The following is a 13,211-nucleotide window of genomic DNA, read 5'->3' as shown; positions in this document are numbered from 1 at the left end:
GAGGTTTCCATGGCCCCACTTCTTGAACTTGTCCAGGTCCCTTTAGGTGGCATCTTGTCCCTCAGGTGTGTCAACCACACCACACATCTTGGTGTCATCTGTGACCTTGCTGAGGGTGCACTTGATCCCACTCTTTATGACATTGATGAAGACAATAAATAGAACTGGCCCCAGTATGGACCCCTGAGGGACATCACTTGTCACCAGCCTTCATCTGAACATGTAGCTGTTGACCACTACCCTCTGGATGTGACTATCCAACCAATTCCTTACCCATCGGACATTCATCAAATCCATGTGTCTACAATTTGGAGAGAAGGATTTTATGGGGGACCATATCAAGGGCCTTACAGAAGTGCAGATGGATGTTGCCCATAGCTCTTCCCTTGTCCACTGCTGTAGTCATTCCATCATAGAAGGACTTGCCCTTGGTAAAGCCATGCTCGCTGTCTTCAATTACCTTCCTGTCCCCCATGTGCCTTAGCACAGGTTCTGGTAGGATCTGTTCTATAATTTTCTCAGGCTCAGATTTTTGGGAACAACAAGACTTAAAGGTGCCTCCCAAATGTATATTTCTGCCCTAAAGCATTTTCTTAACCAGTTTTCTCAGCCTGTTCTCAAAAGTATCCCTATGTTTCTGGATGCATTAAAGTCTCCTGTTCATACCCCTTCCAGCATTACTGAAGTCATGCTAAATCAAATTTTGCATGCTGTGAGTGAAAGGAACAGAAAAGTCCTCTAAATGTGACAGGTCACACAAATTAGTCTTTCAAGCTCTATCTCAGGTTATCCTTGAAACTAGTCATTTATTAATAACCCTAATTTATTTTCATTAAGATTAGGAAGCAAGAAACTATTACTATGGTATAACTTTCATCACAACAACATCCCAGAGGCTAAAGGTTGACAATGAATTTGCTTTGGATTGTGATACTGTGCTGTCATGCACATGTGTCCAGTGGGGAAAAACAAATAGGCAGCAATAATTGTTTCCACAAGACTATTACAGCTAATGAGTTAAAAAACTGACCTAGTTGACTGTCACAGTTAAAAATATAACGCCTAGACCTAATTTCATTGAAGTGCATGTGATTTCATAAGACTACATGCCCTTTGTGAGTGTACTTCCCTTGAACAGATATTCCATGGGTCTGTCCGTACCTTGCATATGCCTTGGTGTTTTATCAGGTAAAAACTGGGAAACTATCATCAATAGAAAGCACTTTGTTCTCTTGATTAAGCAGGATGATTTGAAATCCTAATTGTATCCATTTCTTGTGTTTCCCAGAAAAAAGCTTTTGCTTAGCTTGTGTGTTGCTTGCCGGAAAGAGCATGCTGAGGACCAAATCCATAAAATAGGTTTCTGGGACAGTGGTGCACAGAATGGTTGCCAGCTTTTTTCCAGAAAACATAAGCTGTTCCACAGAGCATTAAAATTAATACAGCTTAACATTACTTCCACCCTGAATCGAATGAAGATGTTAAAGGGACAGAGAACTTTTTGGTATATTTATTATACTGATGTTATTTTACTCTATATTGTCTTAGGACATGACCTACGGTCTTTGGACACATGGAAAACAATCCAAGCGACTTCAGATAGCTTTTGATCCAGCTACAAGGTCCTTCCACCTGTCTGTAATGAACTGCAAAATCAAACCACGTTTCAAACAAAAATTCCCAGCAATTGTAGTGTACTTATTTAAAGCATAGGTATACTGTAGAGTATAAATGACTATTCAGTAGGAGACATTGCAATCAACTGAATTAGGATACAGTGCATGTTGACATGACCTTATCACTTTAATGAGACATCTGCATTTTGGTGTTTTAAAAATCACTGTAAAACTTTGTTTTGATCATCTGGTATAAGAGAATGAACACCTGAGACAGTGAGAGTGGAAGACCTGCTGGGACAGTCAGTAGAAAACTAAACAGTTGATTCCAGCTCTGCCACAGACCTGCTACATATCCTTAGTCAGTCACTTTACTCATACATCAATCTCCCATTTTGATAGAACAGGTATATGATTAGACCATTTTCCAAAATAAGCAAAGGACTTCAGATCCTTTTCAGAGGAGATCTTCTTAAGGGTCTCAGTACCCAGCTGACCTTCAGCTAAGGCAGACCCTCTCATGGGACACAGAAAGAGAGCAGTGCAGTTCTGCTCTCATACCTTCAAGCAAAGCTAACCATGTGTCCCCTGCGCAGTCTGGCATCACTTCGATGAAACAGAAACCAGCACTAGGCAGAGGTAATTATCCTGAGCAATGAAAGTCATGCAACCATGTCAGCACAATACAGGATCTGTGCTGACAGTTGTTCTCTCTGTGTGATCCATCCCTGGAGGTACCTGCAGCTAGAACATGTCTCTCCCCTGCTCAGTAGCATTGAGAACACAGAGCCTCTGAGCTGTGGGAGAGAGAGGCTGGGTAGCAGCTTGGGGGCCTTCTGAAATCCTCCTCTCTCTAAGTTGGCTGTACTAGTTGAGGTGCTTTTCAAAACTCTTCGGTACAATGGCTCAGTAGAATGAAAGCTGTCACTTAGCCCACACTGCCAAACAGTCCCTTGTATCAAGATCTGCCTCAGTGTGACCTACAGCAAAACCCTTAATAGCTGTCAGAACTGGAAACAAACACCTGCAGCCTAATTATTGTACTATCTGCAGCCAAGATTCCTCCTAATGAAGAGAATCAACCACCTTTCTCCCTCCAGCAATGAGAGAAGTCCTGTGTCCCATTGTGCTGTGCCCCTGTCTGCTGATGTAGGTGGGACACACAATAATGGGTTTAAATCACAGCAGGGGGGATTTAGGCAAGAATTAAGGGAAAAACTGATATCAGTGAGAATAACAAACACCAACACAGACTGTTAAGGTGCAATCACTGTCACTAGTGATTTTAAAGAAGGAATAAAATAAGTACATTTAGCCGGGAGCTGGACTAGATGGCTTGCTGAGACACCTGCTTCTGATGCAGGGCAGAAGAAATATCTGTGAGGAGAAAAGCCCCCGGGCAGCACTCACCGATTGGTGTGGGAATTGCAGTGCATGAACCAGCTGCGGTTGTTGTCCACATACATGGCCCATGCCTTGTCGTCCTTGCCCAGCATCGTGTCCTTGACCACGTTAATCCTGGCAATGCCAAAGGCTGGGTCCGGGTGGTTGTCGTAGCGGTCCACATGCAGTTCCCAGTAATGCACGCCCTTGGAGAAGGCAGCGGTGCCCAGAACCACCCGGTCATCATAGCTGTTGCAGGTGGCAGTCTGGTTGTCATTCGACAGCACTATGTCTCTGTGAGCTGAAGAGGGGTCAAAGGTGAACCACGCCACTGTGGAATGGGAAAAGGAAAGGCAGGATTAGATCAAGAGGGGTTGTGTCCAAGAGTTGTCTGATTTACTTCAGTAAGAAGGATAAAATTCTGCCTTTGTAAAGACCCCACTGTACTCTGAGGTAATAAAGACCATCTTTCCTTGTTACTGTAGGCAGCTACACAAAATTAATCTGAGCTGGTACCCTGCTGTTCTTCAGCTCGGAAGTGCTTTACATAATTTGCACTTGTTCCCCTGAAATTTAGCTGCTAAGGGTAGTGACATTCTGTCCACACACAGTAACAAGAGAGTCACTGAGGAGACAAAGGCTGCTCCATGACATGGAGACTGCTCATGTAGGTGAATTGGTTCAGGATCACCTTTAATGGAAATGGAGATTAGCTGCATCCATGCTGGTTAGGATTGACTTCACTAGTTTTTCAAAGTGAAGGGGTTTTTATAAAAAAGGAAAAAATACCCCAAAAGCTCTTAAAGTATAAATATTTTATACTGGCGTATTTTGGCAATGCAGCATAAAAGTGGAAGTGATAATAGCATGCACTTCTCAATTCATTACAATATCATTAATGAAGATGAACTTCCTGTAATGTCCGTGTGGATGTCAAGTATAATTACAGAGGAATAAGCATGAGTTCCCATTTCTGTATTATCAAACCTTGCAGGGAAATTAAAGCAGTAGTGAGGAAAAAGGCAAATCCCAAAGATATATGTAGAGAGGGAGACAGAGTGGAATAAAAAATGTCCTATGAGTTGCATAACTGTTTCTGTACGATACAGAAAGTATCTTAGTTAGATCCTAGACTTTTACAGCCAACTAAAATCACACAACTTGAAGCCTGAAGTGTTACTTATCATGGAAAATGCCAGTAGTTGTCAAATACATTAATGGGTGTAGAGGGATGAAAGTGTCCTGCCACTGAGACCTGCAGCTTTTCATTTAGAAAGTGGCAAACCCCCAGCTCACCATCCGACGTCTGTAAAATGACTGTCTTGCTGTAAGGACCAATGCCCGAGGAGTTCAAAGCTTTGACTCTGGCATTGTAAGTGCTGTTGAAATGAAGGCCGTCAATAGTGCAGAGGGTCTCCTTGCCAACATATACTTCCTAAACATTCCAAAAAAATGAGAGAGAAAGAGAGAGAGAATGAGTGACATAATTTAATATAGTTAAGACTTCTAAATATAAGCCAAAAGTGAACAGCTTCTCTTTGCTTCCCAGGATGAATGAGTTATGATGTTATGATAGACAGCCACAGCATGGGAGACATCAAGGATGACTAGCACTGGACAAATTAAGGTGAATATGAAGCTGGAAGGGTAAAGCAATAAAGGGCAACACAAAAAGATCTTCATGTTCCTCTTATCATAAGTATCTACTCCAAACCACAATTTTGGAGAGTAGTCACAGTATCTGACATACTGTGGCTGCTATTTTATGTAAGACAAAAAAAAAGTGGGCATATAAGAATAAATAAAAACAAGAGCATTTTTGTTCTGTTGGAAAGGTTCTCTCATGCCTAGGTTAAAATATAATATTGAAACCCGAAAACACAGATCCAGAAGAAAATGAACTCCTAAAAATTAGGAATACATGCACCTCATGATGAAACAGTATCTAGACTACAGAGACATCAAAAAGGTCTTCAGATATTTATCATACAGCAAGTACTTCTGTAACGTGAAATATTTCAGAGGGAGGAACATCTAGGCAGACCAATGAAGAGGATCAGATTATGCAGACTACGATGAACTGAAAGAAGCCTAGAAAATCCTGTCTTGGCAGCAGGATGAAAGATAATTCCTTTCCACTTCTGATTTCTCTGATTCTGTAAAATATGTAGGTTTATGGTAGCAAAGGCACCAAACTGCTTAAACCTGTACTAAGCAAACCACTCAGATCCCAGTTCAGTTAAGACTTTAGTAATGCCTAGGAATAGTTCTGATGGTTAAGGTTCTTTCATATAAACCCAAAAGGATGTGATGAGTAAGAAAGGAATTGATTAAGTTTACAGCAGGACATGTGTTTGTCCTCTTTGCTACTATGGTGGCTGCTACAAACAACAAAATCTCTGGGGTCCTGAGTTAGCTGGTGATCATTCATGGAGACAAAGTTTTAATAGAATAACTTCATTTACCTCCATGTCATAACAGATGCTGACTGTGAAAAGTTTTGTATTTGTTTAACAACTCTCACATTTTCTAACCCACTTCATGTTTACCACTGTTCACTGCTTTGGTTTATGCAGGCTGATGCTCTCTTCTTCTACAAAGATGTTTTTTAAATCCACCCATCAAATACTGATAAATTGCAGTCAATGACTTTGCTTTCAGATATAGAATTCTCCATTTAAAAGGTCAGCAAACCCTTATTGAAATGGCACTGCTGAGAAGCCTGCCTTTTATCTTTTAACAGGTAAAACCACGGATGTTTGTACCACAGAAAGCAGAACATTCCCCTTAGAAGTTGTCACCTAACGTTTTTAAGGATTGAGATGATTTTGTATCTTTTTCAATCCAAAACCTTAACATGGCACTGCTGGCAGTCCTAAAACCTTGGCAGTACCAAAACTCACCCACACAAATGAGCTTGGATACATACCAGGCTGAAATCTTGTAATTCACAAGACATGAATACCACTTTAAAAGATTTATCCTGGATAAAAAATACTGGAATTCTAACACCTTATTCTAACTCTTCATTCATCACACACTGATAACTCTCTTACCAACTAACATTGACTATATTGGCAGCTCTCAGCAGCCATTCACAAAAGTACCTTTTCACAATTTCAGTAGTGGAAACCAGGCTCTTCAGATCTCTGTGAAATGTTACTTGGACAAAGGAACTGAGGAGACCTTCCAAAAACCATAATGTCCTCTTCAAAATGCCCTGCCAATATTGCTGCCTCTTCTAACGAGGAGTGTCCAAATCAGGTACCTTTGCTGGCTATGGGTGTAGTGGTTTCACAATTCCTTAGGTGGATCCATGCCAGGACATTTTCAGCTTGAGAAATCTTTAGGTTTCCAGGGAGGAGCCAGTTTGCAGCTCCAGAAGAAATGCCATCACATGTTTTTGGCAAAATTCCCCATTTGTGAAGAGAGCAGCTGTACTCCACAATGATGTCCAGATGCTTTCGAGGCACCAGCCCCTAGGGAAAGCACTGGGTCAGCCTGGTCCTGAGCAACAGGAGCATGAAGCCTGCTTGAGGTGGAAGGACCACAGCTTAGAGGAGGACATGGCTAAAAGAAAGCTGATTGAATTGCTTCTCTAGTTTGTTTATCAGGATGTGTCTTAAAAATATGGGAGCCCATAAGCACCCTGCACCTGTAACCAGGAGTATCACATTGTGGCGTCACCCAGAGGATCTGGAAGGACAGCACTTGGGAAGCCTTTCCTCATTTATCAATTCCATCACAGTGTGACAGTGGAAAAAGCTTTCACCAGCCTGGTCTCATCCACTCCCAGGGGAAAGATTTAGAAACCCTGTATTTTTATGCAGGATCATATTTTTACTCAGAAAATTGGAAAAGACTGAGTTGCATTTCTGGTCCAAGAATATCAGCTGTTGAAACAGGGTGCAATGGACAGATGAGAGTAGGGGCTTCAAAGAAGTTTCTGGTTTGTGCAATGAACTACTTCCAGCTTCTCGTATTCAGCAGGTTCATGTGAGATTTTCTACTCTGGAACGCACTGGGCATACCTCAAGGCCCTCTTTCCAAGAGCCCTGAGAATAACCTCAAACAAATTTCCTACCTAGGCCAGTGGTCCTTCTATTAAGCAGCATCTGTACTGCTTTGTCCACCAGCACAATGGAATTACAGATGTTTTGACAACCCACATCTTCCCTACCCCTCTCCCCACCCTCAAACAGAAACAAATCCATATCTGGAGGAAACTCACATACAAAGAAACACAAATAAATGCTGAATGAAATTCTCACTCGGAATTGGCCACCATCTCCATCATCAAGTTCCAAGATATAACCCTCCACTGGGTTATGGCTCAAAGGTGGCATCCTCCAGGCCAATGTCACACTGTTATTCCTGGTGCAGCACTTCTCCAGCTGCAGTAATGGGACGGGTGGCACTGAAACAGGAACTGGGTACAGGTTAGTGTAACTCTGCCCTACCCCATTAGTCTGTGCTGTGAGCAGTATGGCAACTGCTCACCTCCTTCCCCTTGCAGGGGAGCCAATGTTTGTTAGGAAGAGAGTCCATTCTCTTCCTTGAAACAAAAGGCAGTAAAATTACATAACAAAATGTTGTTACCCAGTTAGACAAATCATTTCACTGAAATATGTAGACAGAAACATATCTGGACTTGATTGTCATGTCTCATAAGAACTAGCGTCTGGGGAATCCATGTGTGGTTTCCTTCCCAGGAGTCACTGTCTGGAAGAATTCTTTTTCACACCAGAGCATGCACTGTCCCCAAAAGGAGGGGCAGGGGGTATTAAAAATCTAATTTACTACCCCTCCCTCTCCCCATAGTTTTTTGTCACAAACACCTTGGATATGTTACCTTTATGGCAACCACACTTAAAATAAACTGTTGAAGCAAATTGTTCTGTTTGCAAACTTTATCTAAATCCCATGGTTCAGGTAGCAAAAGGAACTTCTGCATCACAGGAGACTCTTCATGGAAATTACAAATGCAAATTTTTCTACAACATGCCTTTTCAGTTGCTCAGAAGAAACACCAAGAGACTGTTTACCAGACCAGCATCTTAAAAATAAAAAGAAATAGAGTAAAATATTCAGCTGTGTCTCTGTGGGAAAGAGACCTCTATCCAACCTCTCCTAAACAAAACTAAACTCTCAGTGTTCACTCTTTGCTGGCAATTATAAAGTGACATTTAGTCTTCTGGATAGAGCTGGCATGCATCTTATGCACTGTTGAAACCATACAGGTTAAGTAGGATGCAAGTGATGCACAAAGCCTGCCTGGTCTTCTGCCCAAAGCTAAATTTTACCATTCAATATCTCAATATAATTTCTTCTGAGCTCAGTCATGTCTTAGAAGAAACTGAGTGCTCTGAGAATTCATTGGCTTAATAATATCAGTTTGCTCTTCTTTTAAACACTCTGCTTTGACCCTCTAGTTTATTTTCCTCCTTCTGTCTGCGTGAGAACTAAGCCCTTGAGCTGTTCCTTTCATCCTATTTTATGTTTCTGGATAAAAGAGGACTGTTCATGTTCTGTGTAACAAGCAGACTGTGGGAAAATGGATGCTACTGTGTGACAGGGCTGAGGCTTCACCCCCACTTTGGAAGTGACTCGAAAGTCAACATCACACTTGTGATAAACAGCACAGAAGCTACCATGGCTTTCCGCTGGCATTATCCATCACCACAGTGAACACAGATGGTTGGTAGCCCAGAAGAATGAAACAAAAGAGCTTTATAAATTAGCTCTTGAAGGTTTTTCCGTGAAAATGAAGCCTTGTTCTTATTCCTTGATATTTAAGGATGATTCGGAGGGTGTCATAAATAAAAACCTGCTTGTTTTCTCACATGGAAAGTTCAGACTTTTCTCTAGGAGACATTGTGTCTGGAGAAGTCACAGAAATGTGACAAGAGTCAAAAACTTGAAAATGAGGAATTCAGAGGTAATGGGATTTCTTAGGTGAACCATTTTAAATTAGAATTTTGTCTGTGTTTGTTAACCTATGTATTCCTGACTGACAAGCCTGGGAGAAGATAGGGCTCTATCAGCCATCCACACTCCTGCCACTTTTGCTAGCTGGTTAGCCCTCTCAGGAGGCATTTGTCTGGCCCTCTCCATTTCTGAGACTCCTCCTGGCAAGACTGGATGAAAACCTAATTCCTGAAGTTTATAAGATGCAAAATAGACAATGCCCCTTCACCTCTGAATAAACTAACCTTTTCAACCTCTGAAAAAAACCTCCTAACTCCTAAGAACACTTGATAGGAGGCTTTCAGGAACTGTTCATATAATGCACAATGCTGAAAAAAAGAGCAGAATTTTTGGGGGAGGGTATGTCTTTGACAATTCCCTTTTAACTATGTAAACAGGAATGCTGTCTAGGAATAAAATATGTTTTCATCCCGTAGAGTGCTATTGTTCCCACTTCCCAGTGGAAGTGTGAATTTTGGCCCAATGCGTGAGAGTCTCATATATTATGGGGAAGTGCCTTGGCTTCTTTATGTGTTGCTGGATATTCAGGGCTTTGTGGGTAATCCATATCAGCCTCCTGCTCTCTTTGATCCAGCCTGTGGCCTGAACTGCACAACTCTCCTGAAGGAGAGGCAAGAAACTTCTGCCAAGCAGCTGTGCAGCTTTGCTGCATGATGTTCTCTGTGCCTGACCTCCTGCTTTCTTCACTGGATGTGGATGGGCAGAGATTTGCCTTGATCTCAAATTCCCTATGGGAGGAGAAAAGATGAACACTTGTGAAAATCATAGGAAAGTGCAAAGTGAATTGAATAGTCAGGACACTGGTATGTACCTCACAGCAACAAGCAATGGAATAGGACTAAGGAAAGAAAAAATACCAGGAAAAAAAAGACTCAGATGTTAAATTGCAGTTCTGTCCCACTTCCTGACCAATTTAAAGTTCTCGAGAGATTTTTTGGAAAGAAAACATTAAAATTTTACATTAAATTGTGGTTCTGTCCCACTTCCTGACCAATTTAAAGTTCTCAAGAGATTTTTTGGAAGGAAAACATTAAAAATATAAAGGGAGAAATGATACTGCATTGGCACAGCAGGACTTATTAATGAGTCTGAATGATGTCCTGCTATTTTAAAAGTGCTTCGTGCAGGTCACTCTTTGATAAAAAATGTGACACTGACTAATACCTCTTGTCAGCTGAGCAGTCCCCAAAACACATTGCTCAATGCATCTCATGGCTGATCAGGCTAGTCCCTTCACAGGGTACAGTAGGGCTGCCCTAAGATATTGTCTTTTGTCCTCTTGACAAGCAAGTGGTGCAATGATGTCATCCACCTTCCCAGACTAGTTTTTAAAGGACTAAATGCACCAAAATAATGGGACCCCCAGAAACAGGAAAACTTTTACTTCCTCCAAAACTGCAGTACAGCCCTGGAATAGCTTGAGTTACTGCTGTAGCAAGTGCCTTACAATGTTAAGAGAGAAGGAGAGACCACAAGGAGCTGAGTCCATGACACAGAGCAGAAAAAAACAGAGGTAAAGCTTAAGATGAAAGAGTTGTCCTTTAATTATCAGGGCATACAGCTCATGCCTGGAGACACAGAGAAGATTTGAGGCAGATGTGACTGGGGAATCTTCATGGTTTGCAGAAGAGGGAAGGAATCATCAGGACAAGGAGAAGGGGTATATGAATGAATGTTCAGAGGTGGTACAGAGAAGTAGAGTAGCTATATTTTTTCCTATTTTGTATCTAGTCTTGTTTTTCAGCCAATGAAGACTGCATGCCAGTTACAGCTGTGTGAACAAAACAAACCCGGAATGTGCATTTGCCTGTGCCAATAGTTTCAATTGAGAATGCGTGAAGTACACATTAAGCCAGGCATCAGAGGACAGGAATTTCGTGACAAGGCACTCAGTAAAGGCAACAGAGAGAAGAAAACATGGACAGAGAAAATTATCTGGGAAAGCTCAAAATGCTGGCCACTACTAGAGCTGTGTGAGTGTCTCTCAGGTCAGCTGACCCAGGGAGTGTGGGACTCAGTGAGACCCTTTGATTAACATGAATGCCTAAGCATTACTTCTGCACATATCATATCTCTGCACATTTAATTTGTTCTCAGATTGCTTCTTCTTTCTGTAAAAAAAGAAAAAGATCTGTGCTTATAGAGAGTGCATCAGTAATGTAAATGAACATGTCATCAAAGCAAATGAAATGTGATTTGTTCTCATTTTCATTCTTTGTCTAACACAGTGAATCAATGTTTACTTACAAGCATGCTTTCACTCTAAATGACCCATGCAAGTTCAGTGAGGTTGAATGAGGCCAGAGTTTGAAAAAAAAAAAAGAAATTCAGTCATGTACTAAGCACTGATAACAATAATACAGATATTACATTGCAAAGCTTTTGGAAAAAAAAAAAACAACTTACAGTTGGAAAAGCCATGCTTGCCCTATTCTCCTAGAACTCCCCCAAACTTCCTTTACAGATCAGTGATATCATTAAAGCATCTGCTCTTGTCAGATCAGCCAGTAAAATGACTTAATAACACTCACCTCAACACCAACATTTGGCAAAGACTGATGACTTGTTGGTGTGCTGGAGGAGGCTGGATTGAAGAAAGAGGAGCAGATGTGAAGAGACATATACATTTTTTCTTTGTGAAACTGGATGCTCAGAAATATGGAAATCACACAATCACAGAACAGGTCACTTTGGAAGGGACCATGGGGGGGTCATCTGGTCCAACCTCCTTGCTCAAGCAACTTCCTTGCTCTAGGAATTCCTAGAGCATGTGGCACAGGATTGTGTCCCTACAGTTCTTGAACATCTCCAGTGAGAGAGATGCCATGACCTCTCTGGGCAATCTGTTACAGTGCTCATGGTGATAAATGACAAAACATAACCATGCAACTGCAGCTTCTCCTTACAGTCAGCAAAGTGATGTTCCCAATTAGTTTGGGTGCTTGCTCCTGAAATGCTTAGTTGATTACTCTGTGATACCTGTATTTCTAGATGCAAGGCCACTCTGCATGAGAAAACGCAAACAGTGCATCTGAAGAAGGGCAAATTATGTCTAGCAAATTTGGTGGCTCTCTATGACAGAATAACAGCAGTGACAGATGAAGGGAAAGGATCTGATGTCACCTACCTGGACTTGTACAAAGCATTTGACACAGTCTCACATGACATCCCTGTCTCTAAAATGGAGAGACAAGAATTTTAATGGATGGACCTCTCAGCTGATAAGGAATTGGCTGCATGGCTGCACTGAAAGAGTTATGGTCAATGGCTCCATGTACCATGTCCATCTCCAGGGCCCCCAACATAGGAAGGACATGGAACTGTTGGAGTAGGTCTGGAAGAGTGCCACAAAGGTGATCAGAGGGCTGGAGCACATCTCCAATGAACACAGGCTGAGAGAGCTGGGGTTGCTCAGCCTGAAGAAGACTCCAGGGAGACCATATTGTGGCCTTCCAGTACTTAAAGGGGGCCTACTAGAGAGCTGGAGATGAGTTTTCACAAGGGCATGCAGTAATGGGACAAGGGAGGATGGCTTCAAACTGAAAGAGAGACAGTTTAGATTAGATATTAGGAGGAAAGCCTTTACTGTGAGGGTGGTGAGGCACGGGAACAGGGTGACCAGGAAAGCCGTGGATGCCCCATTCCTGGAAGTGTTCAAGGCCAGGCAGGATGGGTCTCTGAGCAAACCTGATGTAGTGAAAAGTGTCCCTTCCCGTGACAGGGCACTGGGACTAGATGATCCTTAAGGCTCCCTTCCAACCCAGACCACTTGATGATTCTTAAATAATGCAGAGTTGGTTGAGAACAAAATTTCAGAAAAAAAAAAAGGCCAAAGTCTCAGACTGAGAAGTTCAAATGGAAATAGGCTTGCTGTCATAAATGGAGAAGGATAAATACATGTCTATATACTAAACACTCCCCAATACCTATGAATGCTAGCTTGGAACTGGTCAGTGACTTGTTCTGCTTGGGCACACAGAGGTGTGAAGGGGAATAATACCATCCTTGATGCACCTTAAGGAATGGTGGCCCTTTCAGTGTGCATGGTCACACTGGTTGTGCTGACCAACCTGATGGGAGATGCGACAAATAATCCCTGGCAGGATGAAGACAGCTCAAGCAAAAGCCCTTCCTGAGGGCTAATCCTGCCTCTGGGGAGTAAAGCCCAAGGGTGTTTGGAAGCTCTGCACATTTGGCTGCAAAAGTCGTCTTCTTGTCGGCTCC

General features: G+C 42.1%; 1 protein-coding gene across 12 annotated transcripts in view; it reads right to left on the bottom strand.

Annotated features, from left to right (window-relative positions):
• Positions 1 to 13,211, bottom strand: part of TRIM67 (tripartite motif containing 67) — a 39,855-nt gene that overhangs the window by 10,986 nt on the left and 15,658 nt on the right. For 4 of the 12 annotated variants that reach the window (XM_053974065.1, XM_053974066.1, XM_053974067.1 and 1 more), the window contains 3 exons: positions 7,271 to 7,416; positions 4,296 to 4,434; positions 3,027 to 3,330 (listed from right to left, as the gene is read on the bottom strand). In XM_053974065.1, the coding sequence (XP_053830040.1) occupies positions 3,027 to 3,330; positions 4,296 to 4,434; positions 7,271 to 7,416 (589 nt within the window). Of the gene's footprint in view, positions 1 to 3,026; positions 3,331 to 3,724; positions 3,743 to 4,295; positions 4,435 to 7,270; positions 7,429 to 13,211 lie in introns of all 12 variants that reach the window. The other 8 variants (XM_053974069.1, XM_053974072.1, XM_053974073.1 and 5 more) reach the window with 5 other exon arrangements.

This window comes from Vidua macroura, chromosome 3, assembly GCF_024509145.1.
Source record: "Vidua macroura isolate BioBank_ID:100142 chromosome 3, ASM2450914v1, whole genome shotgun sequence".
Lineage (NCBI taxonomy): Eukaryota > Metazoa > Chordata > Aves > Passeriformes > Viduidae > Vidua > Vidua macroura.
This window is presented reverse-complemented; position numbering and strand designations above follow the sequence as displayed.